This window comes from Saimiri boliviensis, chromosome 11 (assembly GCF_048565385.1).
Source record: "Saimiri boliviensis isolate mSaiBol1 chromosome 11, mSaiBol1.pri, whole genome shotgun sequence".
Lineage (NCBI taxonomy): Eukaryota > Metazoa > Chordata > Mammalia > Primates > Cebidae > Saimiri > Saimiri boliviensis.
The window spans coordinates 96,292,186-96,320,078 of record NC_133459.1 but is presented as its reverse complement, the minus strand read 5'-3'; the positions used below and the strand labels follow the sequence as shown (position 1 = coordinate 96,320,078).

General features: G+C 47.3%; 1 protein-coding gene across 1 annotated transcript in view; it reads left to right on the top strand.

Moving 5' to 3' along the window:
* The first annotated feature begins 434 nt into the window (after nucleotides 1–434).
* The window catches only part of VANGL1 (VANGL planar cell polarity protein 1), a 49,159-nt gene continuing 21,700 nt past the window's right edge, over nucleotides 435–27,893 (top strand). Inside the window, exons 1-4 of the mRNA XM_039460957.2 lie at nucleotides 435–567; nucleotides 9,994–10,198; nucleotides 18,617–18,749; nucleotides 21,610–22,217. Coding sequence (XP_039316891.1) covers nucleotides 10,128–10,198; nucleotides 18,617–18,749; nucleotides 21,610–22,217 — 812 coding nt within the window. The 5' untranslated portion in view covers nucleotides 435–567; nucleotides 9,994–10,127. The remainder of the gene's footprint in view (nucleotides 568–9,993; nucleotides 10,199–18,616; nucleotides 18,750–21,609; nucleotides 22,218–27,893) is intronic.

The following is a 27,893-nucleotide window of genomic DNA, read 5'->3' as shown; positions in this document are numbered from 1 at the left end:
CGGACTTGAATTTTGTGCATGATTTTGTGTGTGTGTGCGTATGTGCTTGAGATTCCAAATATGTTGGAGGGTGGGTCGCGGGGTGGGGGGAGATCAATCCCCGGACCGTGTGTTAATAGCGCGCGTGTCTGCCCAAAAGAGGGTGGGTTACTGGGCTGTGCGTGTCTGTGTAGAGTGTGTGCGTGAGGGTGAATGTGTGTGTGGAGTGTCATTCCCCGGGTCCTGTGCATGAGTGTGGCAGTGCACGCCTCCGTGTGTGTCCCGAGTGCATGGGGTCGGGGCGGGGACAAGGGGAGGGGGACGCCGGCCGACCGGGCCCCGCCCTCCGCGGCAGGTGGGCCGGGCCCGCGGCGGGGCCGGCAGCGCTCGCTGCTCTTGGCTCGCGGCCGCGCCGGGCTCGCAGGGCTGGGCTCGGGCTGCGGGGCGGCGCCGGGACAGGAAGCGGAAAGCAGCAGCGCAGCGGCGGCGGCGGGGCTCTGCCTCTCCAGGAGCCCAGCGCAGGCCGCAGAGCCGGGGCCGCTGTGAGCCAAGACCGCGGGCCGCGGAGCCCGGGCGGCCGGCGCGGAGGTGAGTCCCGCGAGAGACCCGGCGCGGCGCGGCGGCGGCCCCGCGGACAGACGTTTGGCGGGGAGACGCCCCCGCCCCGACCCCGCGTGCCCCTGCGCCCTCCTCCCGCACTCGCCCCACGGGACTTCGACCCCCAGGTCGCCGGCTCCCGCCTCAGACAGGGAGCCCCCTCCCCTCCTGCGGAGCGCTCCGGGTCGAGCTTCCTCCGACTCCACTCTTCTCCGCGCAGTGCGCCCCTCCTGGCTCTGCGGTGCGATCCCGGCCGCACCCCACTCCCTGGGGTCCCGGGGTGCCCTGCTCACGCCTCGGACGCCCCTCTCTCCCCTGCCTGGCCTTTGGGTGCGCCCCTCGGGTGCGCGTGCAGGGGCGGCGGGCAGGCCGGCAGGGAGTGGCCGAGCGTTGGAGGCACCGGGCGGCTGCAGCAGCCGTGCAGGGCGGGAGCCGGGCGCGCACCGGGATTCCCACCCCCGGCGGGGCTCGACCCCGGCACCGCCTGGCCCTTCGCCAGGAACCGGGACAGAGCTGGTCTGTGTGCACACCTCGGTCACAAAAAATTGAGCCGGCCCTGGAGGCCTGGGGGGCGAGTCCGGTTGCGCCTCGGAGAGAGCAACAGGCAGGTAGGAGTTTACTTTCAAAAACGCCGGGGTGGAGCCGAGGCGCCCGGCGGGTCTCTGCCCAAGGTGTCCCTGCTGGAGGAAATCTCACCGCGCCGGGGCAGCCTTCGCCACGGGCAGGACTTCATTTCCTTCTGCAGCCTTTGAACTGCCCAAGCATCGCGCCTGGAGAAGTGTGAAGCTTTATAAAAATTTAAACGCGTCCGTAGTGGCGGCAGGAGTCGGGCAGAGCCGCGGCCTGGCTGCTGGGTGATGAGCAGATGAGACTTGGAGTCCAGAAATCTGTTGCTCAGTTTTCACTTCTCCAAACCAGGTGTAATGCCCACCCTGCGAAGGTGTCGTGAGCGCCCTTAGATGCTGGTTAGGAAGTACTGGAGCGCCTTATGATGGTGATTGTGTGGATAACCAGTGCATTTCGTTAAAACTCTTGCTCGGGCTTTGGTTAGAAAAGAATGTATCTTAGACACTTAGTTCAAAGGCTAACAAACTGTGAAGAATCTGGTATTTTCACTGACATGTTTGTAAATTTTACAGGGTTGCTGAAAAATATTATTACTTGTATCACCAATCAACAATGATAATTAGCATTCTCCTTTCAGTGGGTGGGTTGAGCACACAGCTCCCAGGCTCTGTAAATGAGATGGCAGAAATTGCCTGAATGCAGGGAGAGGCAATTAGCCATTTTCTGTAACCACTAATTACAGAGTTTTTAGAGTTGAATTAAATCGATGTGATATAGTTGGGGCTTTGATTTGTGGGAGGAAACTGTTTCTTTTTACAGTTCAAAGAAATAACACGCTTCACCTATCGGTGAGCATTAAACGTTCCCAAACTTTGCTGTCTCTCAGTGTAATTAGTGAAAACACTCAGGGTGAAAGTTCACTGTTAACAATGTCGGCAGTGAGGCTTGCTAGCAACTTAATTAAAATGGGAGAAGAATTTTGAGAGTGACATGTTTGTAAAGATTACTTACCAAGCCGTACATTCTTATTGTCTTATGTATGAAGCAACAGGACAAAACCATAAAGGAAATTTAAAGTTTCTTTACCAAGCAACAATTGCATGGCACCCTTTGTTGAAGGATAAATGTGCTGAATGAAGAAGGCATCTTCCCTGTTATCATCCCCTTAACACACACACACACACACCGTGCTTGCTGTCCTAGGCTTTATCAGCTATTTGGGTGGGATGGGCCCTTATCACATTATGTTTTAATTGGAGATCTCCACATTGGGGCTGTGAGCTCCTTAGGATTTGGAACTATTTTAGATTCATTTTTCTCTTGAATGCCCCACAATGCTTGGAACACAGAACCTGTGAGTAGAAGTTGAAATTGCAAAATTCTTTATGGGGTTACATGTAGTTTGGGACAGTTTATGATTGTTGCTTATACTCCTCTATATAAATAAGCAATTCTGGTAATTGCTACAATGCTGTAAATTTTCTGTAGCTAAAAGCACAGGTTCTGGAGTTAGACTCTCATCGTTCAAGCCCTGACTCCAGTGTGTCAGTCTGGTTTCCCTAACTAACATGATATTAATGTTTTCTTTTCCTTAAAGTCTTGTGATGAGGATTAAGCGAGACATTATATGTGAGTGACTTAAAACAGCATCTAACACATAGTGAACACTTGACAACCATAAACTGTTAGACTATTACCATCATCTCTGTAAAGTCAGCTAGCTAGTTAGGATCTTGCTGTACTGTATAGGGCATGTAATTAGGGCATCATCCTATTCTATTTTCTGTAAGATGGACAGAATGAGGTGGGCTTGTGATTGGACCATGTTTCTGTTAGCAGCATTCAGATCAGTATTCTGATCTCTGCTCAGATTGATGCCGTTACACTCCTGATACTTGCTTCCCTCTGAAGTTTGGTACAGGAATACATGTGGTTCTGCTGTCTCTAGCAATGTCCTTCTGAATCCCACTATAGAAAAGCAGCGATTAGACCCCATACCATCAGAGTTACAGAGGAGGCAGTAGTGATGCGATCTATTTTTCTGAAGTTTGAGTGTCTGGCAGGGGACCAGGGAGTCACTTGCAAACAAATGCACATCACAGAACTCCAGACATGTTAACAATTCACAGCTCTTCAGAAATCTGTACCCAGCTGCTGGAGGTGTTTCAGGGTAATTCATGACTGGAGAGAGAAGCGATTCTGGCAAGGAGTGAACTCATTGGTGAAACAAGTAAAACGAAGTATACATTTTCTTTCCTTGTGAATGATGACCCAGAATCCTTCATTTATAAGCTGTTGTAATAAAAGGATCACTTGGTTTGTCACAAATGCCATAAGCTCAGTGGATCCTCACATCAGTGACCTGTGTGACGTTTGATGGTTTATAGACAGAAGTTCAAAATGTTCTATAGATCTCGCCCTGCATCTCTGCCCTCTCCTTTCCGGCCCCAAGCCCCTCCAAATAAACCCACTAAAACACACACGGTTTTCTCTGGTCTCTCTGACATTTGCTTCTAACCTGGGGATGGTAAATAGAGGCCTGTAAGGAACAGAATAGAAATCACTTGTTGCTTAGCTATAGTTTATAGCAGTAGTTAAAGGTGATAGCAGAGACCAGAAAAATGATACATGTTTGGTACAAATGATATAGGAATTATATGCCGTGCAACCCCTTCAGTTCTTCCTAACTGAACAAATTTCATGTTACTGAATACTAATAGGAGTTGACAGTTGTGAGTGCCTACCATGTGCTAGGCACTGTTCTAGTAATTTTTATGAATTTTCTCATTTAATGCCCACCACAGACCTATAATGTAAGTAAAATAAAATTTATTGTTACAGTTAGGGAAACTGAGGCAACAAGCAGTTAAGTAACTTCCTCAGAGGTCACATAGCTAAGTACTAGAGCCAGGATTTGAATGCTCTTAACTCCACCATCTGGGCTTATTGCTACTCTCTAGAAGAATAGTTGACTCTAGACAAAATTATTTCAATTGTCACATTCCCCTTGAGTGCTATTTAATTAAAAATGGGTACCCCTAAGAAGAATGTTAGCTTCAAGACATAATATAAATAATTAATAGCATAAACCCTGTAGAATTCTATGTAATAATCAAATATTCAAAGTAATGTACACAGCGTATATAAGCATGGTTGTACCAGATGCCACTTTCCCTTGGAAATAGATCTACTGCAGAGGAAGCAAAATGTCTCTTTAAATTCAATGTGTGTCTCTGTACCCCTTACAGAGTAACTTTCCAAACCAGAGCTCCCTTAATTACTTAATAGCTCTAGGCAGAGCTGTTGATGTTTTTATAATTTCCTTTTTGCAAAGGTTAGCTTATGTTTACCACTGTCATTATCATAATATATTATTTCCTTCATACGATTTGCTAAACACTGTGTTTTCATTTTAAGTAGTAGGATTTTTATATAAGTGAACCTGACTTTAGGGGAGAATTCTGTCTGAGGCTGCCAGTCTTCATTTTGCTTTTAATAAAGGATGGTAAAGGAGGTTCTTTCTGACATTTTTGCCTAGGAAGTCCGGAGTTCAGGACACGGCCACTCAGAAACGCCCCGTGCGCCTGTCTCCTAGGGTTGACCTTGCCTGCGTGTGATGTGGTTTGATGAGCCTGGCCCTGTCCTGATATTTGCTTCTAGCTCCAACCCAAGCAGTGGCAAGCAATGCACTCTGAAGGGTGGCTGACGGGTGAGGTGGGATGCTCTTGAGCAGTGGCTGAAAGAGGCTGCTGCTGATTTTTACTCAGTGTGTCTGCAGTATGACCTCTGCCCCTGAGTAGGGCTGCCATGCAAGCCAGTAGGATAGCTCTGGTTTTTGATATTTCCGGTATCACTGCTCTATCTAATATCGGCATCTTTTTTTTTTTTTCATCCATAAAACTAAGTATTTAAAATAGATAATTTCTTTCTTTCTTTTTTTTTTTTTTTTTTTTGAGATAGAGTTTTACTCTTGTTGCCCAAGCTGGAGTGTAATGGCACCAATCCGATCTCTGCTCACTGCGACTCCCACCTCCTGAGTTCAAATGATTCTCATGGCTCAGCCTCCCGAGTAGCTGGGATTACAGGAATGTGCTACCATGCCCAGCTAATTTTGTATTTATAGTAGAGCAAGGTTTTCTCCATGTTGGTCAGGCTGGTTTCAAATTCCCCACCTCAGGTGATCTGCCCGCCTTGGCCTCCCAAAGTGCTGGGATTCCAGGTGTGAGACACCGCGCCCGGCCTAAAATAGATAATTTCTAAAGTTTCTTCCACAGTGAATCTATGGCCTCAAGTCCTAAAATCTGCCGCAAAACCCTGCACTCAGCAGACATTTATACGGTACCCATAATGTCCTAGGAGCTGGAGAGACAGACAGTCATGAAAGTACTCTGCCCTCGTGGAGCTTACAGCCTGTAGAGGAACTAGACAGTAAGTGATCACACAAACAAATGTATACGTGGAAGCTGGATAGAAAGGAAGAGTACAGGGTGCTAGAGAAGAGCCGATTGAGACTGGAGCATCAGGAAAGGCCTCTTGAAAGGAGCAGTATTTAAATTGAGGAGTGACGGAGTAGGAATTTGGCAAAACAGGGCATGTAAAAGGTGAGTACCAACAGATAGACTGGGCTCTGCCAAAGCCCTAAAGCTCCGCCTTAAAGGAGCTGGAGCTGGAGGAGGAGGAGGGAGCTGGAGCACTGGGCAGGACATTGCATACCAAATGAAAGATTTTATGTTGTATTTAAAGTGCAATAGGACACATGGAAAGGTTTTAAACAGGGAAGTCAAGTCTGCACTGTAATTTAAAAGGTCATTCTGGCTGCTGTCCAACCTGGGCCAAACACAATATGAGTCATGTCAGGGATCAGTATGATAGACAGTTCCAGGTTCTGGGAGCCGTGTTCCCACCTTTATAGGACTGTCCCATTCATGCTAGCCTATCAGTTTATTACGCTGGGAACCTGACTCCTTTTCCATTGCTTTATTATCTTTTCTGATAAGGGATTCCTTCTGCCCTTATCATGAGTCTTGTTAATTTCTGTGTATGCAAGGGAACTATCTCCTAGATATATCATTGCAGTGATAAGCTTCAGGATATCCTTTTCTATTAAGTCTATTGAAGTTCTTACCTTGGCTCAGACTCTGTTAAAATGAGTTCCCTTTGGATTTTATTAGTTTGCCTTTTATTGCATCTCCTTAATCCTTATTCAGATCTTGGCTAGGATAAGAGTTCGTAACTATTAGAAATGGTATGGCTTAGAAGGGGCCTGAGCTGTGTAGACTGGATGGGGTGAGGACACCTGGAGGCTTTGTCGTGGTCTATCCCCGTGTAGGTGGAGCCTGGAGGAAGTGGGTGGCTGTGAATTAGCAGAATGAGGAGGGGAGGATCAGAGAGGGTGTTGAAGGCGGCACAGGATTGGATTCATAGGATGAGGGCATTGCTTTAGTGAGAAATTGGGAAGAACAGGACAGGATACTGGAGAACACCTGGGAGGGGGGTATGTACTTGGGATTTAGTCTTTCAGTAAATATTTGTTGGATAACTGTTATATTCAAAATACCCTGGGTGGAGACAGAGCTACTGTCTTCAGGAGCTTCTGCCATAGTAAATCTGTAGATGGAGAAGAATGAGGAGAGCTTTGAACGTCAAGGGATAAGTTAATGAGGGGAGAGGAGAGGGAGTGTTAGAGAAGTCGTAACATACTCACCATCACATTGGAGGCTGGCCAGCTGCAGAGAAGCTCTGCTAGGCAGGCAGCATGCATTTGTCATTGCTGTGCCCTAGCATTGCTTGGCATGGTCTTGTAGCCGCCACTTAATCTGGAGGTGGATGGACTAATAAATGGAATAAACACTGGGGGAGCTGCTCGCCCACAGTGATCCCTGGCGAACTTTGAGTTGTTTCAGTGGAGTGTTATGGATGGGGATTTGGAGTGACAACGGAGAAGGAGGGAGTGACAGCATGTGTAGACCACGCCTTTGGTAAGGACAGGCAGGAATCTTGGGAAGGAAACCGGACTAGGGTTGTTGGTAGTGTTAGATAAAGACTTTCCCCGGAGGGCAGTTGGGACCCATGGTTTCCTTTGAGGGACAGGCCTGGAGTTGGCTTATTGATTGGCCACAAGTTTTCAATGAGGATAAGGAATGAAGTCCTCGGACAGAGGGGGAAGGAATAAAACTTGGGTTACCATGTGCCGGAGACTTTACCCTTGCAGTTTCATTTAATCCTCGCAAGACCTCTGGGAAGGGAGAATATTAAATGACCTCATTTTATGGGGCGGGGTTGGACAAGCTCAGAAAGGCAAGCATCTGCCCCCTGATGTCACAGTTAGGAAGCACCCAGCTGGATCTGCCCAGATCTGCAGGGCCTGGGCCGCCTGCCTCTGAGACACTCCAGCAGCATTTAGCAAAAAGTAGCCAGAAGTTGAGATGGAATGGGGAATCCAGAGTTACGGGTTGCAAGGCAGAAAGAGTGTAGGAGTTGTGAAGGGTTAATTATGAATCGGCAAGAGAGGGAATTTACTGTTCTGGACCAGGGAACGGGACATTAGAATCTGCAGATCAGCAGAGAGCTGGGTGAGGGGTTTTCAGTGAGCATCTCAATTCACGCAGGGTTAGGTATCTTGGAAGTACCTTCTAATGTTGATGTCCGCCTTTTTACGAAGCAGGTGAGAAAACAGCAAAGCCCAGGGCAGCAAGGAAGTGAGACTGAGGTGTTGAAAGCTGGTGGAAACTGCTAGTTAAAATGGTGGGGACAGTAGGGAGAAAAAAGATGACTCAGCTCTTGGAGTCTTCTAGGAAAGTAGGGTAAGTCCAGGAGCAAAACAGCATTTAAAAAAGGCCTGCTGTGTTTGTTTTCACATTTAATCTTTGCCGTTACCTCCCTTCCCCTTCCCCCATAACAGGCTGCCTTGCTTCCTTTTTATGGATTGGGAAATCTCTGAGGCTCCAGGGAGAAACTGCTTTACCCGGGTTTATAGCTAGTTAATAGGCTAACTAGTAGGGCTGAGATGCGAGCTCCCTTGTGTCTGGCTGCCGGTGAGCCCATAGGCGAGCCTTGTGGCAGGAAGGCCAGCACAGAAACTCTGTGTGCCCTGCTTCTTTGCAAAGTATTTCTCTCATTACAGAGACAGAGGAACAGGAGTTTCAGAAGCCTTAAAGGGAGTCGTGATAGCCGCCACCTTTCGTTTACTTAGCACATCTGGAGCTCCTGCTGGGTACCTCAAAGTTGTTAAAGTTGTTAGCTCATTTGGTCTTCACGGCAACCCAGCTCTTTGCATTTTACAGTTACATGTTCAAATAGGTTTACTAATTTCGACTGGGGCCTGATAGCTAATAAGTAAGTAAAACCCTAGGTTAGACCTGCCTCTAGAAACTTTATCTGCTTATATTTTCAGATCAACCTGTGAGGTCGGTGGTTGGTTGGTTTACCCCGTTTAACAGATGAGGAAACTGAGGCATAAGAAGGCAAGTGGCTTATCCCAGGTTGTACTACACAGTGGCTGAGCTCAGGCCAGAACTCAGGTTTCCCCAGGGCTAGCCTTGGGCTCTTGATGGCAGAGGGGAAGTGAAATCATAAGTCAGGGCATCAGAGACAAAGGAGGCTGGCCCTGGAAGTGAATGCACCTGACTTCCAGGAGGAATGAATGGTAAGGGCAAATGCACCCTAACTGGGATTGGAGGCTCTCAGGGCTGTTGTGGTGGTGTATGGCGATTTGGGCTGACCTGATTCCCACCAGACTTCTGTGTTGTTGCTGGTGGGGGGCGGGGGGTCAGGAAAACCTGGCCTCCTGCCAGGAGGGTTAAGGAATGGCATTTACAGAGCCTTTGTTTTTTCTTCACACTTACCTCACTGACTGTGTTTGCAGTTTCAGCTGGAAGAAGGAACCCTGTGGAGCAGAGACTAGCTCTGGGGTGAGGGGTGCAGAGAGAGACAACTTGTGGATCTCAGTTTTCTAGAAGTAAAAATTTAGCATTTGGGAGCTCAGGAATGTACTTGGAAATGTTTCCAATTTATTTTTATTACAAAGCAATATCGAATGAAAATGTGGGAAAAAACCCAGGAGCCTGCAAATAATATATTACCTGCTTTCATTTTCCATGTCTCCTTTTAAAAATCTTTGTCCTCACGTAAGCAATTTTGTGTGACTAACTGTAATGTTGATTCACTGTGTATCAAAAGTACTGTATTCTGCTTTTAAAATTTGTCTTTATAAGAGTTTCCATTTCTTATAATAATCATTTTAAACATATGTGATACTTTTCTGGTGGATGAACCATGTTTTCCTGACCTATTCCTTTATTCTGTGGGCATTCAGATTGTAGCATTTTATTATTTATAGACAATGAGACGACAATAATTTTTCCTTTTAAAAAGAAATTAGTTTCCTAAGATAAATTCTCAATCTTGGATCAAAAGGATGGAAGATCTTTTTTTTTTTCTTTCTAATTGGCATTTGGAAATTGTGACCGAATCCCTAAAAAGCAACTTCACTGGGTATTGTTTTTATAACCAGCGAACTGCAGTGGGGGTTGGACATGGTGTGGAGGGCTGTAGATATGGAAAACCATCTCCTAAAGCCAGTGAGCAGGGGTGAGGTTGTCCTGAGGACGTGGACAAGTGCCTCCCATTTTCCTGCTGCCGTGATGGGGTTCAGCCTGCTCAGCACCCATCCTGTCTCCCACACACCTGGGGAAGCTGGTGGCTGCACGGGCGGAGCATTTAGAGTTCAGTTGCCTCACCCTCTCTCCCCTGGAGAGAGACCCCAGAGAGGAGGTGTGGCTTTGTCACTTATCTTTCAGCCCCGTTGGTTGGCTTTGAAGATTGATGTCATGTTTTTTCCCTCTTTCTCAGAATTTGTTCCTGTTGAAGAGTGGCTCCTCTTCTAATTTCCAGACTCCTCGAGATTTTAGGAGTCTGGGTGAAATTCTCTACCTCTAAGGAGATACAGTACCTACTCCTTCCTCAAGGGCAAGCCCTCCATTGCTATGGATACCGAATCCACTTATTCTGGATATTCTTACTATTCAAGTCATTCGAAAAAGTCTCACAGACAAGGGTATGTAAGTTGTTCATTATTCCACTTTTCCGTTTGGGGAAACCTACAGGTTGGTGGGGTTCTCTACACTCACTTTTCATTGACTTCGCGCTGGAGGTTCGGTCTGTTGGTGCGTGAGAAGCTGAGCTTTAAGAGCATTTAACATCCTTGGGAGTAACTGTGCTACCAGTTTGCGTTTCATAGCCACCATTAGAGCTGATGACTGTAATTTCTCACAATTAATTTTAAATTAAAGTTTCTTCCTGCAGTGGAAATGTTTTTCATTTCTAGGTATTTCTTATAGGTATTGGCTCTCCTGAAAGCTTTATGAAGAATGTAAATGGAAGATTTTTTTTTTTTGAGACGGAGTTTCGCCCTTGTTACCCAGGCTGGAGTGCAATGGTGTGATCTCGGCTCACCGCAACCTCCACCTCCTGGATTCAGGCAATTCTCCTGCCTCAGCCTCCTGAATAGCTGGGATTACAGGCACGCGCCACCATGCCCAGCTAATTTTTGTATTTTTGGTAGAGACGGAGTTTCACCATGTTGACCAGGATGGTCTCGATCTCTTGACCTCGTGATCCACCCGCCTCGGCCTCCCAAAGTGCTGGGATTACAGGCTTGAGCCACCGCGCCCGGCTAAATGGAAGATTTAAAAAGTGTTCATTGCTTGTTGCTTTTCACCTGAAATTGTTGACTCATTGTCCATTACGCCTTTGTCCTGAGGCTTACTTAGTGAACTGGTGGGATTGGCCTGGCATCTTATTTCTCTTAGACTCATCTTAAGGTGAACCAGTCTGGGTTTTGAAAACCTTGTCCTGGGTGATATTGGTCAAACTCCCCCTTTTCTGCAAGATAAACAGGTGTGCCCTGGTATTCTTAGGGCCTGCTGTGTTACTGACCTGCAGCACATTTGCTAAGTAGAAGAGCAAATGAACGAATAAAGAAATCAGTGAACAGATAGGTGGTGCTGTGCCAGTTAGGATTGGACTTGGTGAAATTGCAGTGCTGCCATTTACTTACCCTTCTCATCTGTGAAATGGGTACAGTAGTCCTCTCCTACAGGGCTGTTGAGAGGATTAAATGAGATGATGCGTGTAAGGCATGTAACACAGTACAGGTTGGAGGTCACTTGCCAGTGGTTGGATTAATGCTGAAGGCCTTGGCATTTCAGCACTATGTTCCAAGGTACCAGCTGGCTCCAGTCCAGATGCCCAGCTCTGCACTGACTTGGGAACAGTGATTGTAGTGCTGTTTCCCTGACTGAGCTGTTCTCCATATAAGCAGCCGCATGCAGAGTGAGATTTTGTTCCGTAAAACAGCGGTGAGCTACATACGCCTAATTATTTACAAGCCCATCTGGGTCACTCACATAGAAAGAGGCTTGGGAGGGTATTCTCCAAGCTGCCAGGAGTGGTCATCCACAGGGGGAGGCTTGGCAGAAGCTGAAGACTGATGAGAACTTTCATTTATGTTTTTGTAATTGTTCAGTTTTTTTTACACGTGTATATTTTGTAATTTTTAGAAATGAATGGAATAGAGTATAAAGGAAGGGTTCTCAAAGGTATCTGATGACATGAGAACATGTTCATGAGACCATGTTATAAGAAACAGAATTCAAAGTGTTGTATGCCGTAATAGTTACATGTATATACGATGTGTGCTCACATAGTGACTATGCCTGCGTCTGAGTATAGGACGGTGGTTGTATTTTCTTTGTAACTTTACTAAATTTTTTTTTTTTTTTTTTTTGAGACGGAGTTTCGCTCCTGTTACCCAGGCTGGAGCGCAGTGGCGCGATCTCGGCTCATCGCAACCTCCGCCTCCTGGGTTCAGGCAATTCTCCTGCCTCAGCCTCCTGAGTAGCTGGGACTACAGGCACGCGCCACCACGCCCAGCTAATGTTTTGTATTTTTTTAGTAGAGACGAGGTTTCACCATGTTGACCAGGATGGTCTCGATCTCTTGACCTTGTGATCCACCCGCCTCGGCCTCCCAAAGTGCTGGGATTACAGGCGTGAGCCACCGCGCCCGGCAACTTTCCTAAATTTTTACATATTGCTCTTATCATAAAAATTTGGGGAAAACATATCAGGGGGCTTGTGCTGGAGCCCAGGTGAGGCTTTCAGATCAGGATGAGAAAAAGAAGGAGCTCTGGGGCAGGTGCCGCTGGACGAGGCCTGGGGTCACATGGCAGAGTCCAACTCCTGAGACAGTCAGAAACCCTCTGGCCATAACAATTTAATCATACATTTCAGCTGGAGGATAAACTTAGCAGATTTAGTTATGAAATACCAGAAATGGCTGTTTTAAAATACCAGTTTTTAGCACTTTTTCATAATTCCCTTGTCAACGCCAGGCTTCCCTCTGGGTACTTGGGTGAATAAAGGAGGTTGACCTGCTGTATTCTTTGTGGGAACCATCTCTGGCCTCTTTTGTCTACACTCAAGTTCTGACTTTCATGCTTCGGGGCCCATTGCTACGCTCTGCTATTTCCTTAGGCCTCTTGGGGTCCCCAGAAATTGATATTCCAATGCCCTTGTGGTGACTCAAAGAGACTGTAACTTCCAATTAAAACAACATGCAGAACTTTTAATGCATTCTTGGACCCATGTGGAAAGTACTTGGCAAATGTTAATACAAGCTGAGACTTTTAATCAATTATTCAAAAAATGTTCCTGGATATTTACTCTGAGAAAAGCTCTGAGAGGAGATGAGCCTCAGAGATTTGTAGTGCACTCCATGGGTTCTTTAAAAATGCCACGACCACCTATCGGTGGCGGATTCTCAGCTGATGGCAGCGCGGGGCACCGCAGCTGTGGGGTGACGAGTGCCATCCCTGGAGAGCTTGGGCTGTGATGTACTTTGCTGGGGCCTAAAGAAAGTTTAGCAGTAGGGGTACCCTCCGCGGGCTGAGAGCAGGCCCCAGGCCTAGCCAAGAGTGTTTTGTCCCAGGAGTGTCCCTGTGAGGGCTGCCCTGCTCAGAGGTTTGTTGGGAACCTGAATGGAAGGGTAGCAAGGTGCCGGGGGTTGGGGGGCGTGGCGGGAACCATGCTCTCTGGTAATTTCAGTCAGACTCCAACTCAGGGAGGAATAATGAAATGCACCATGCTTGATATGCTTGATGACACCGAGATCATCTTAGAAGACTGGCCAGATTCCAAGCAGATGACAAGTGACTCTTTTCTAACAAAGAGGTCGGTGGCCTGGTTTTGTGATGCTTGCAGTCCCCAGCGGGTGTCCAGTTAACTGGGAGGATAGGTGGGAGAATAGTGTGGACTCTTGCTGGCCCCACCTAACCTTTGGGCTTGGAGCGCAAGTTCCCTGATTTAAACACAGCGGCTGCCAGCCATGTTAACTGCTTTGGGGGTGTCTGCTAGGCCCCTCATAGCTATGATCTTGTATTCTCATCAGTCCTAGGACGATGGGGGGGTCGTAGCCCCATTTGCAGGTGATGAAATAGAGGCACAGAGGGCACCGCTATTTGTCTAAACGTACAGTTAGTACTGTAGGTGCCCTCAGCAGATTTGGGGCCCACCTTGTTTCGTTAGAAGGGAAATGCTACTTTTGGAAAGGGAAATGAAGTGTGACTCATGTGACTAATGTGCTGAAATACACAAAAAGAGGGCTGTTGGGGCAGTGGAGGAATTGGTGCTTTTGTTCCAAGCCTGCTTCAGAGTCTGTGTGCCCTGCGCCCAGCCCTCCTACCCCCGTCACAGCCAAGAGGAAGCAGCCAGCCGGGCCCCAGTAGCCAGCAGAGAGAAAGGGCAGGTCGTGGGTGGTGGGAGAGAAGGAAAGGGAGGAGTAACCGGTGGGGCCAGCTTTCCCCAAATAGAAATAGGCAAACAACAGAAACAGGACTAAATAATCTTCCCAGGAAATGCTGACTGTAAGTGGGAACAGTGGTAATTACAGGGGTTCTGGCTGGAACGAGGAGGGTGACAGCAGCCCCCAAGGGCTTAGCTCTAGAACCACCTACACAGAGGCATTTGCTCACCCACGTGCGGTGCAGACACATGCCCGGCTGCCTGCATGCCACCACTTGTTCTTCCTGCCCCTTCACACACGCAGATAGACTTATCTTTACTCATACAGCAGATGTTGCATGCAGACAGATTCAGAGATAAAGATACCAAGAAAACCCCTCGTAGTTGACACAGCAGCCCAGCAAAGGCACAGGAGTGATCCAGCCCACTGAGGCAGAGTTGGAAAAACACGCAAGTGTACATGTGTCTGCAACACACCTCCCTGTGGCATGGCAGCCTGTTTACTCCCCTGGTCTCCCATTTCCATACTCTAAGACGCCGTGAACAGATTGTCTTCATTATTGGGGAGCCCTCTCTAGACAGCACTTGGCCACCGTAGGTTTCCCCTGGAGTGACAGCCTCTGGTGCTACAGGGGTGAGCATTTGAGAACATGTTACAGTGAGGTGGCCACACTGTGACTCGCAGGTCTGCAGACTGGAAAGCACTGAATGGCAGAACGTTTATAGAGTGTCACTATGAAGTCCTGGCTTGGCTCAGAGACCTTCTTAGAGCAGTCATTGGGGACCAGTGATTTCTGCTAAAGTTTCTCTAATTTTCTAAAATTTTTTTTTTTTTAAATAAAAGCTGTATGGCAGGTTCTGCTCCCTTGGTAGCAGGACCAGAACCTGGCACAGCGCTGGTGCTGAGCTGACGGGAAGAGCCTCACCTTCACCTCTCACCTGACGGTGTCCCTCAGTCCTGAGCCTTTCTCCCAAATTCATCCACTTCATACTATTTTAATAAAGTGACGCTGTGTATTGTAACATTGTGCAGCTGAGTGTTACACTCATGGCTCCTGTTATCGAGTCCCTGCTACATACAGGGCATTTTACAAAGAGGCAGACTTCCAAGCGGTCACCCACAACCTCCTTCCAGGAGCATTTGGCAAGAGAATCTTGGGGCAAGTTTCTTTTACCACCTGCAGTCACCTGGGATGCTGGAGAAAATTTTGACTTCTGGTGTCTCCCTTCCAGAAAATTATTTGAGAGTGGGGCCCACAAATCTGCACTTGAGTCTCTAACCAGGGTGTTTTTCTGTACACTGTTTTAAGTTTAAGAAGTGTTTAAAGTTTAAGACACACTGGTTAGGGTTTTGGGCTCTGGAGAATGAGAAACCTTCCTTAGGTTATCAGACAGTAAGTTCTCTGGTTTCCCTCTAATGTTACCAGGGGAATTGCTGGACAGTTATTTCACATTTGGGTGCTCCTGGGCCCTTTAAGAGCCAGGCTGGGAGGGCTGGTGATGGGAGCCCTGGCTGGTGAGAGAGGCCGTTTCCACCCCTGGGTAGCTCCCCACCTGCTTTCTGCCCTGGTAGGGTTCAGGCTCTGGGAATTGGCACTCAGTGAAAGAATTTTGATTTCCAGTGGAATTTGTGCTGTCACAAGATTTGACCCATGGGACCAGTGAATAGATAGATGGGTTAGGTGGGCATGTGACTTGGCTGGTGGCCGAGAGAGTGATAAATGTGAGAGCAGCTGGGGGAGGTGGAAATGGATTAAGATAGAAGAGGGGCTGTGTCCATCTGGCCGAAGGCAGGGCCAGGTGAAGCAGCCATTCTAGACTGATTCTGAGGTTAGTTCTACAACTGACCAAACACAAGGAAAGTCTCTCCCAAATTGTTTATTGTTTCTCACAGTGGGTGCCTTTTGAAGTGATTGTATTTGACAGCCCAGAGTGTTGGGCACACAGCTTTGTGCTATCTAAGGTCATGGTCCAATTGTGACTCCTAGCAGTAGCTTCAAAGGCGTATTCCATAGCTCTAGTAGTTTTCAAGTATAAGGGTGTGAAAATGAGCTTGAAGAATACTTAGGCCATGAAATCTTCATGCACCGTAGTGGGTTTGATAGAAGTGGTGGCAACAGACCCGAATTCAGGTCTGCCACTTACTATAATACTACTTTGGGAAGTAACTTAAACTCTGTGAGCCTCAGTTTCCTTGTCTGTAAAATGAAGACAATAATATTAGCTTCATAGGATTATTATTAGGATTGAATGAAATTAATATAGTGAAGCATTCAGCAAAGTGTTGTATAAGTTCTATAAAATTCTGTTTACCCAGAAATACATCTAACAATGCCAATTACCTCACATCCAGGGTAGTTTTTCTGTACACTTTTTTAAGTTTAAGAAGTGTTCAAAGTTTAAGACACACAGGTTAGGGTTTCAGGCTCTGGAGAATGGTGAGGTAGGATGTGAGGTAACTGGCATTGTTAGATGTATCTCTGGGTAAACAACCAAGTTCTCTGCTTATTTGGCTGTTTCCCTAGCTGCCTTGTTAAAATACCTGAGTTGACCAGAACACCTCTGTTTTTAGAGTCTAACTTAGCAGTTGTATTAGTCTGTTCTTGCATCGCCATAAAGAAATACCTGGCTGGGTGCGGTGGCTCACACCTGTAATCCCAGCACTTTGGGAGGCTGAGGTGGACTGATCACGAGGTCAGGAGATTGAGACCATCCTGGCCAACATGGTGAAACCCCGTCTTTACTAAAAATATAAAAAAATTAGCTAGGCATGCTGATGTGTGCCTGTAATCCCAACTACATGGGAGGCTGAGGCACGAGAATTGCTTGAACCTGGGAGTAGGAGGTTGCGGTAAGCTGAGATCACCCCTCTGCACTCTAGCCTGGTGACAGAGCAAGACTCCATCTCAAAAAAAAAAAAAAAAAAGAAAAGAAAAGAAATACCTGAGTCCCTTCATAAAGAAATGAGGTTTAACTGGCTCACGATTCCTCGGGCTTTACAGGAAGCATGGTACTGACATCTGCTTGGCTTCTAGAGAGGCCTCAGGAAGCTTAAAGTCGTGGCAGAAGATGAAGGGGGAGCAGGCCCATCACATGGTGAAAGCGGGAGCAAGAGAGAGTTGGGAGAGGAGGTGCCACACACTTTTAAAAAATCAGATCTCCCAAGAACTCGCTCACTATTGTGAAGATAGCACCAAGCCACGAGGGGTTCATCACCATGATCCAGAAACCTCCCACCAGGCCCCACCTCCAGCATTGGGGGTTACAATTCAGCGTGAGATTTGGGTGGGGACACCCAAATCAGCAATAGATTGTAATTATAAGTTGTGCTCTAGGGATAGAGTTGTCATCAAAAGATTCCCTTGGCCATGGGAGCCTCCTGGCTCTTTGAAGGAATCAATCAGTGCTTATCCCAGGGAGATAATGATAAGGAGTTTAGTAAGAAATCTGCATTTTCTAAAGCTAAGTAGTAGGTTAACAGAAGATATGTTGTGTGTTAATAGTTGTACTTACATCTCTTTCTCCGGGGTATAGACACTCTGTGTCACTAAGTGAAGACACCATTCTTTGACATTGGCTAATAGTAATAGCAATTACAGCCACTGTGTGCTAGCACTTACCCCACATCCTTGTACTGAGCACTACTTACGTTAGGTGGTGGTGGTGTCACCATTTCATACATAAAGAAACTGAGGTTTTCAGAGATTGAATAACTCGTGCAAGATTGAATAACTCATGCAAGATCACACATCTGGTAGGGCAGAACCAAGAGCTGCTTGTCTCCCCAAAATCTGTTTCTATCCTGCCTGGGAGACCTTGGGAATGAGGGCAAGTGCTTGTAGGAAGCAGGGCTGATGTCAACGAGGCTGTGGGGGCAGGAGGCTGAGGGAACTCACTGACCCTTGAGAGGTCCTTAGGTGGGGTCTTCTGGGTTTCCTGTTGGCAGCTGGAGGGGGGGGTGCCAGTTTCCATAAGTAATTATTGCCCAGGTTGTGACCTGGGTTTGGCCACAGTGATTGGTTCCTTTTGGAATTTCATGAATGACCCCCAGGCAGGATTCTTACAATCACCCTGGAAGACCACCCAGGAAGTTCCTGTGGGGTAAAATGATACAGCAGACTGCTTTCCTCAGGAGGCCTGAAACCCTCCCCGAACACACATACACACACACACACACACACACACACCCCTTCCTCCACACCTCTTGGTGTCTTCTGTCCTTTTGTCTTAGCTTGTTTGTTTCTGTGGTTGTCTTCAAGTTCAGTTAGAACCTATGGGAATGACTTAGTTTTGAACTTGTAGAATGAGAAATAAACAATTCAACCAAATCAAATCAGTAATTATTACAGTAAGGTGTAACTAGCTACAGAAATTCTAAAATTGCAATGTTAAGCTTTGAAAAAAATAATCACTGTTGATAAAGGAAGAATAACAGTCTTTGTTTTGGGTCTGGAATGGCAGAAAGAAAATATTAAGTAGGGAGTAAAAATCAGTGTTCCCCTTGAAGTGTGGTGAGGAGGTATGTGTTTTGATGCTGTGTGTGTCTGTGCATGTGCACATGTGCGCGTGTGCATGTGTGTAGAATTTTCCTAAATTCATTATGATACTTATATTTCTGCGAACCCAAAGAGTTAATTAACATGGCACAAATATGCTAGCTCGTTGTTTTTCAGGGAGAGAACTAGAGAGAGACACAAATCACCCCGGAGTAAAGATGGCAGAGGGTCAGAAAAGTCTGTCACCATTCAAGCTCCCACTGGAGAGCCCCTGTTGGCAAATGATTCTACTCGGACAGAGGAAGTTCAGGTAAGGATCAAAGGCGGTCTGTGAGCACACTACCACTTGGCCAAGACTCCTTTCTGTAAATGTTTTCCTAAGTCTTGTTGCAGTAGGTTCTCTTGGGTTTTTGCCTTTATTTTCCTAGCATGCTAATTAGTTTATCTACATCCTATGGTGTCTTGTTGGTCTAAGAACAGCCTGTCCTGCCCTTTGGTAGCTTGGGGATTCTTCTTAAGTCTGATTGGTTGGCCTGCTTTGCATGGTGTGGAAAAGAAGCCAGCCAGGTTGATGACAGGAAAGGGAAGGGAAAAGCTGAAGCCTCCCACCACTCATTTCGAAATGGAACAGTATAAGAAGGAGAAGGAAACCCAGAAAACCGATGTAATGTTAAGAAGAGGAGGGAAAAACGTGGGGCAGCCCAGACGGACCATTACTACTAGATGTATGCAGTCAGTCAGAGGCCGCACACACAGATACCTGGTAGAGGAACATAATTACGGAGGCCCTGGGTCGAAAAGAGGGGTCGAAAATACCTCAAACAAGCTTTGGGTTAACAGTAGTCTGTGCAGTGTCTCAGTGTTACTGCTGTTGTGTGCAGTGAAGGAGCCTGTGGCAAACCGGAGAATGCATTTTCTCTGTAAAGGAAACAGCAGCTCTGCAGCTCCAGACACCTACTGCTGCTCAAGAATGCAAGGAGTCAGTGTTTAAGAAAAGCTGGAAATCCTAATTTTATATGATTTTCGAAATATACTTTATTTTTTAAAACATCGAGTGGGTTCTTCTCGAGGTTCCAACTGGCAGCCCATCTGATTTAAATAAACATCTGAGCTATACACAGAAACATGTTTGCACACCCTCTGCACATCCTGAAATATATAGACACATGTCCAGCCTTGCCCCTCATAAACAAAGCAATGTACGATACACAGCTGTAAAGATAGATATAGGACCGTAGATAAGCATAAATCTGTACATACCTGTGCATACACACAGGTAAGCATTTATAATCAGATAGATGGACTGGGAATTCCTAGAAGCACACAAGGTGTTCTTGGGACACAAAGCTACAGTTGTGGGTTGAACATGAGGTTCACTGAGCAGTGAGCAAATGCCTCTAGTGCTGCCTGCTTTGGCTGTGGGATGGCTGATGGTTGGATGGGGCCAGTCCTAGGACTGGGTCACTCCGGAGCGCTGGAGGGGATCAGTTTCCTCCTGGATGTGCGTTCAGAGGTGCCGGTGGCCTACAATGAAGGCTATTCTTTCCCCACATCTTCTCTGTACCTCATAGCTGAGAACTACTTTGGGAAGCTGTTGGTGCTGCCCCGGGATGATCTGGTGAGAAAAGCATTGAGCAGTGTGTTTGGAGGCTGGATTTCTCCGTAGCTTTGTTACCTTGAGCTGTCCCAGCCTTTGTAGGCCTCAGTTTCTTTATGAAAATCTCGGGGTTTTGATGAAAGGATCCTAGCTTCTTTTTCTTCTAAGAACCTCAAGCTTGGCAGAACCCTTTGTACGTGTGTATTTTTTAGGCATGCATGTGCACCCCGGGAAATTCTCTTGTGCCCTTCCTAGTCAATCTCTGCCTCACCCTCGCCTCTCCAAGGCAACCACTGTGTTGATTTCTATGACTGTAGATTAATTCTGCCTGTTTTTGAATTTAATATAGTTGGAATCATATGGTCTGTCTCCCTCGCACCCACCACCCTGCTCAGCATAATGCTTTTGAGATTTATCCATGTTTTGGTATGTTTCAACAGCTTATTTTTTTTACTTTTGCTGAGTAGTATTCCATTGCATCAGTGTACCACAATCTATTATCCATTCTCTTAGTCAGTGGACATCTGGGTTGCACGATTTTGGCTGTTATGAACATACTTGTTGTTGTCTTTTGTTGGATATATCTTTTCTTTCCTTTTTCTTTCTTTCTTTTTTTTTTTTTCTCTTGCGACAGAGTCTTGCTCTCTCGTCCAGGCTGGAGTCCAGGGACGTGATCTCAGCTCACTGAAGCCTCCGCCTCTGGGGTTCAAACAATTCTCCTGCCTCAGCCTCCTGAGTAGCCAGGATTACAAGCATCCACCACCATGCCTGGCTAATTTTGTATTTTTAGTAAAGACAGGGTTTCATCATGTTGGCCAGGCTGGTCTCAAACTCCTGACCTCAGGTGATTTGCCCACCTTGGCCTCCCAAAGTGCTAGGATTACAGGCGTGAGCCACTGTGCCCAGCTGGATGTCTGTTTTTATTAATTTTTGGATAAAACCGGAGAGTGGAATTTTGCTGGGGCTTAGAGTTAAGCATATATTTAAATTTATATGCAACAGCCAGAGTGGTTTTCCAGAGGCACTGTATCATGGTCCACGTCCACCAGAGTGTCTGAGAGTCCTGGCTGCCTCTGGCCATCATCTCAAATAGGAATTTCTTTTTTGTTTTTTTGAGACGGGGGTTTCACTCTTGTTACCCAGGCTGGAGTGCAATGGCGCGATCTCGGCTCACCGCAACCTGCACCTCCTGGGTTCAGGCAATTCTTCTGCCTCAGCCTCCTGAGTACCTGGGATTACAGGCACGCACCACCATGCCCAGCTAATTTTTTGTATTTTTAGTAGAGACGGGGTTTCACCATGTTGACCAGGATGGTCTCTATCTCTTGACCTCGTGATCCACCCGCCTCGGCCTCCCAAAGTGCTGGGATTACAGGCTTGAGCCACCGCGCCCGGCAGGAATTTCTTAAATAGGAATTAGGTGTATATGATACGTCTAACTTTCCAAGTTGAAGGATTATTGGTTCATAGGATTGAGGGCTGGGTCGATGTGGCAGTCCTGCATGTTCACTGCTCTTTGTAGCTTTTACAAATGACTTGCTTCGTGTCATCCTCACTGTCTTCTCCCCACCAGGATGACAACTGGGGAGAGACCACCACGGCCATCACAGGTACCTCAGAGCACAGTATATCCCAAGAGGACATTGCCAGGATCAGCAAGGACATGGAGGACAGCGTGGGGCTGGATTGCAAACGCTACCTGGGCCTCACCATCGCCTCCTTTCTTGGACTTCTGGTTTTCCTCACCCCTATCGCCTTCATCCTGTTGCCTCCGATCCTGTGGAGGGATGAGCTGGAGCCTTGTGGCACAATTTGTGAGGGGCTCTTTATCTCCGTGGCGTTCAAACTCCTCATTCTGCTTATAGGGACCTGGGCACTTTTTTTCCGCAAGCGGAGAGCTGACATGCCGCGCGTGTTTGTGTTTCGTGCCCTTTTGCTGGTCCTCATCTTTCTCTTTGTGGTTTCCTATTGGCTTTTTTACGGGGTCCGCATTTTGGACTCTCGGGACCGGAATTACCAGGGCATTGTGCAATATGCAGTCTCCCTCGTGGATGCCCTCCTCTTCATCCATTACCTGGCCATCGTCCTGCTGGAGCTCAGGCAGCTGCAGCCCACGTTCACACTGCAGGTGGTCCGCTCCACCGACGGCGAGTCCCGCTTCTACAGCCTGGGACACCTGAGGTAAGAGGTACCACCCAGGAGGAAGGAAGGACGGCTGCCGCCTTGCTGGGAGACAGCGGCTCTGTATCACGTGAGGGGCGGTGACAGATGGCAAGTGCGAGGACCAGGGAATGACTCCTTCCTGGTTTGGGAAGCGGAGATGCGAGGGTAGGGAGGGTCTCCGTGTTCATTGAGCTTCTGGACTTCTGGATGGCGCAGGGCAGTTGCTAGGCCTCACCCGGGTTGAGGTTTTGCTGGGCCTGTTCTCAAAGTTGTTGGCAGCTCCCAAAAGTGATGGAGAAAGGGGATGCATAGTGACGGCTGCCTGCTTTGATGCTGAAATTGGCCTATGGGCAGTGGATAAAGTGACCAGCGGCTCCCTTTTGTCCAAAATGTGATATCTGGTTTGCCATGTCGTCCCAGTGGAATCATTAATTGTTCCTTTTATTTTCTACTCTCAGAGGCCTGGTTTGGGCAGTGAATTAAACGGTCATGCTAGGGACCCTCCAATAAAGAATCCAGTGCAGGTTAGAGACTCCAAGTGTGCAAGCCTTGAGTGTTTTGAAAATTGTATGCCTGAGAAAAAGTTGGAAATCAGTTGGGTTGTCATACGTTAAATCTCTGCATAAAATCTTATTATTTTATGGTTAAATAAGAGTGATTACCATCATTTTATTTCCTTCAAGGTACGTACTTTATATAGATTGTATATTTAGTCTTCACAGAACCCTGTGACCTGGGTATTATTAATCCCTGCGTCACAGATGAAGAAACTAGGGTTTAGACGATTTAAGTAATTTGCACAAAAACATGGCTAGCCTCATTTAGGATTCACTCAGATGAGGCCAGGGCTGAATAAACACCCTCATAATGGCATCTCTCACTTTGTAGTCAGTGGCCTATTTTTCCATTTGTTTTCTTCCACAGACTATGAACTCCCTGAGGCCAAGGGCTGCTCTTAACCTCATGACATCCTCAGTGCCTGGCATGGAGCATGGCACACAGTTGGTACTGAGATGGTCTCTGGGTGAATGCAGAGCTTGGGGTATCTGACTTCAAAGCCTTTGCCCTCTCCCAGTCTCTCTGCCTCCCCAGGCAGTCTATGCTTATGTGTTTAGCCTACCTGGCACAGAGTAGGCACTTAGTTCATTGTAGCTATTACTGCTGTGATAGTGTAGCTGGCAGAGCAGCCAAGATCAGCAAGGGCACACCTTAGTGGGTATCAGAACAATCGGCTTTGTCATAGACTTGGCTGGGCTCCGGGAGGTGGCTTGGCCTGTGTTTGGCATGAGGCCACACTGCCAAACCGTCTTCATGTTGGCATGTACAGTCTTTCATTCCTCTGGTTTGGCTTGTACCACGAGGATGGGATGATTAGTGTTCAAGTTTATTGCTACCCTAACTGACCCTTGGTGGAAACGGCTGTCCACGTCACATGTCTGTGCATCCAAAGTCTGGTGTTTTGAGTCCTTCACAGACGCCTGTAGGGCTCTGAAGACAACAAGTAGGTCACTGCTTCGCTGCATATTCATCTCAGAAGGATTTCTTTCCCCATGTTTGGTGTTGGGGAATGACCAGTGGATTTGTGTTAAACATCTGCTGGGTGCAGAGCCCCGGGCACACCAGGCTGGCTGCCTTCAGAACTCTGTCTCAGCACCTGTGGCACTCACAGTCACTTGGACAGAGACCAGTGCACCGCTCTGTGGTGGACGGGTGCAGAAACAGGCCTGGGGGTGTAGGAGATAGGAACACGGGAGGACAGGGAATTTCCGACTGTGGCAGCAATAAAGCCGAGGAGGAGACAGTCTGTCTCAGAACAGGTTTTGCTGCAGTTAAAGTGGTGGAGAAAAATCCCGAGGTGGTCCCAGTGGAGGTGAGTGATATTTGGGACTCTATATGTGTAAGTAGCCAAGACACTGGCCAGGAGTGAGGTCTGTGGTGATTTTGTTTTTTTTGGTCCTCAGCCCTAGTTGGTGTGAATTCCGCCTGCGTAGGCGGGAAAGGGCGGGGCGTCTTCTCCCCGCAGGTCATCTGGGGTGGTGGGCCTGACTTCCCCCCATGGGCGCCCACATCGCTCCTCCCTGTAAGACTGGTTGAGCTGCACACTGCATCTGAGTGGGGGTGGAGAGGGGACAGAGCAAACAGCCTGAGGAAAGTCTGCCTGTGGCGTGTTCAGAAAACGTAATTAGCAGCAGCTCTCGCCTCTCACCACACAGCTCTGCTGGTCAGGGCAGAACTGGATGGGAGAAGCCAGACCGTGCTGTCTGGCTCCCAGGCTTGCCGCAAACCTCTTCAGTCTGTTCTCACCATGTCCAACGACTGTCCAGGCTTTCAAAAACTCAAGTCAGTCACCCCAGCTCCCCAGGGAGACCTGGAAGGTGACAAGTGCCCGGCAGCCCTGGGGAGAGCTTTCTGAGGCGGTCCCCAGCACCATCCCTTCAACTTCTCTTTAAGGCCATTGGTTTTCCTCCTCTCCCTGCCTTTAATAAGGCCCCCTTTGTCCCTCTCATGGAGACCCTGGGTTAGGGGGTGGAAAGAATGGCTGGGGAAGGAGGGACGTCTTTAATGACAAATGGAGCCCTCAGGCAGGGCCAGATGCCCAAGTGACAGCCAGTCTGCCGGAGCTGGAGCAGGCTTGGCACCTTTCCTCCTGGCATTGTGTGGGCCTGGTCACCCGCCGATCCTTGGGCTAAATCTGGTCTGAACCCAGCAGTGGCTGGAAGAGTTACTGGGCCAGAAATACAACTTCTAAGGGCCTTTGTAAAGTGTAGAAACAGACAGGAGGGAAGAGGGAGCGGGAATAGACAAAGCGAGCTTCAGAGATCAGAGTAGCAGGTCTCCATCAGCCCCAGCAGAAGAATCACAGGCTGTCGGCTCTCTCTTTATGTAAAGCCTTCAGCGTGGCAGCAACCTATTGGGCTTAGGTGCCAAGCGATGGTGAGTTCTTTTTTATGTTTTCAAAGATGATTTTATCGAATCGACTGAACTATTTTTGAGAGTTGTCAAAAGAATGCCTACCTCTTTAGTTTCTTAAAGAAAATAGGCTTCTCGTTAGTAGTTCATCAAAGGCACTCGCTGGTGGCCCTGCTTGTTGGAAGGAATGAGGTTTGGGGCTTGTTTGAAAACCTTCAAAAATATAAAAAGTTGTTGCAGAAAGTAAGATACGTAAATAGACTGTGATGCTTCGTAACCTCCGCCCAGTGCCCTAGGAGTTGCAGAAAGCTTTTCTTAGGTTTGGACTCATTTACTGCTCCTTGCTGCCCTGTCAGAGATCAGAGCAGGTAGAGTCAAGTGTCCCCTTTTACAGTTGAGGTCCCCAAGCCCTAGAGTACGGGACTGCTCAAGGTCACAGGGGACCAGCACCTTCCTGAGCATCACACCCCTTACCCCGCAACACTCTCTACAGCGCCCTGGGGTCTCACATGGTCGCTTTGTGATTTTCCATACACACCTTGCTTGTGACTTTTGTTGGCCCCGTTCTCTCAATGAATTGCTAACTTTTCCAGGATTTTACCAGAGACTCATTTCTTTTGATATTCCTTTATTTGAGGAGAAACCCGGAAGAAGAGAAACTAAATAGAGACTAAAAAGTGGCATTCAATTATCTTAATAATTTCTCAGTTTTGAAATCTCTAAAGGGAAATACTGTGAATATTGGTGCACAGACACAAATGTAATTGACTGGTTGAATGTGAAATGGTAGAACAACAGAGACAAATAAAGAAAAGCTTCACAATAAACAATTACATAGTCTTTACTGGGTGCCAGGTACCTTCTAGTCTTTTAACATGTAACTCAGTTTTCACAACGGTCATGTGGGGTGGTAGGTTCCGGCAGCCTCCTTTTCAGATGAGCAGACTGAGGCGTGGGAGAGTTGAGTAAGTCCAAGGCCCCACACTTTATAATTGTGGGATCCAGGATTTGAGCCTAGGCTCTCTGGTTCCAGAATGATCTTACCCATTTCACTGTTACTACCCCTGAATAGATAGGCTCATGTTCACATCACTGCTTTAGGAACACATGAACAAATCTGGAAGCATTTTTTGAGTGTTTCCCGTGTGCCAGCCTGTGTACTAGCTGTTTTTGTATACATTATCGTATTTCTTTTTTTTTTTTTTTTTTTTTTTTTTGAGACGGAGTTTCGCTCTTGTTACCCAGGCTGGAGTGCAATGGCGCGATCTCGGCTCACCGCAACCTCCGCCTCCTGGGTTCAGGCAATTCTCCTGCCTCAGCCTCCTGAGTAGCTGGGATTACAGGCACGCGCCACCATGCCCAGCTAATTTTTGGTATTTTTAGTAGAGACGGGGTTTCACCCTGTTGACCAGGTTGGTCTCGATCTCTCGACCTCGTGATCCACCCGCCTCGGCCTCCCAAAGTGCTGGGATTACAGGCTTGAGCCACCGCGCCCGGCCACATTATCGTATTTCATTTAACACAGAGCTTAGGGCTGGAACAGAGAGAATGTGGAGGATTGTCAAGATGGCTTGCACTCTGAGGTTCATTCCTTAGCTCCACCGGTTATTTTATTCACTCAGTTGACAAAGTCTGGTCCTGAAAGTCATAGCAGTAGGTTTGAGCCTTTGGTCAGACCTTTTTAACCTCCTGTACTTCACATGTCTCAAAGAAAACATCTTTTATCTTTTGTTGTGTAACAACTCCCCCACCACTTAGTAGCTTAAAACAACCAATTCAGTATATCCCACAATTCTGCAGCATGGATTGGGCTCAGCCAGGAGGTTCATTAGCTGATCCTGCCCACGGTCCTGTGTCATTATACTCACATGGCGAGTGAGGCAAGACTGACTTTCCTTTCCTGGGTATTCTCCCCTCCTTCTAGTGGCCTCTCCCTGTCTCTTCCTTATTAGGATTGCTAGATTCCTTAAATGGCAGCTCAGGGATCCCAGGAGAACAAAAGCAGAAGCTCTCGGGCCTTTTAAGGCCTGGGCCTGGAATTGGCCCAGTATTATTTCTACTGCATTCTCCTGGTGAAAGCAAGCTACAGCCCTATCCCACATTTAAGGAGAGATGGCAACACAAGACAGAGACTACTAGGATGTTGAGTTCAACGTAGCAGATTCCCACAACCACCTTAGGCTCTTATTCCCAGATTCTGTTTATTCTTATTTTGCATATAGTTCTAACAAATTTAATTATTGATTTCTATACCTTAAAAAGTCCAGAGTAACATATTTTGCATATTTTGAGGGGAAAAAGCATTTTCTTTCTTTTTTTTTTTTTTTTTTTTTTTTTTTTGAGACGGAGTTTCGCTCTTGTTACCCAGGCTGGAGTGCAATGGCGCGATCTCGGCTCACCGCAACCTCCGCCTCCTGGGTTCAGGCAATTCTCCTGCCTCAGCCTCCTGAGTAGCTGGGATTACAGGCACGTGCCAGCATGCCCAGCTAATTTTTGTATTTTTAGTAAAGACGGGGTTTCACCATGTTCACCAAGATGGTCTCGATCTCTTGACCTCGTGATTCACCTGCCTCGGCCTCCCAAGTGCTGGGATTACAGGCTTGAGCCACCGCGCCCGGCCGGAAAAAGCATTTTCATATGCTTTAAGGAGGCATATGAAAATCAATGAAAAATGATAGCTGGTAGTCATCAACAAGGAGAGAGACTTAGAAACCACAAAAGCAGAGAAGACACAGCATTCTGGGAAAGTTTCCACAGTGACCCATTCTGTAGGATATTTATATT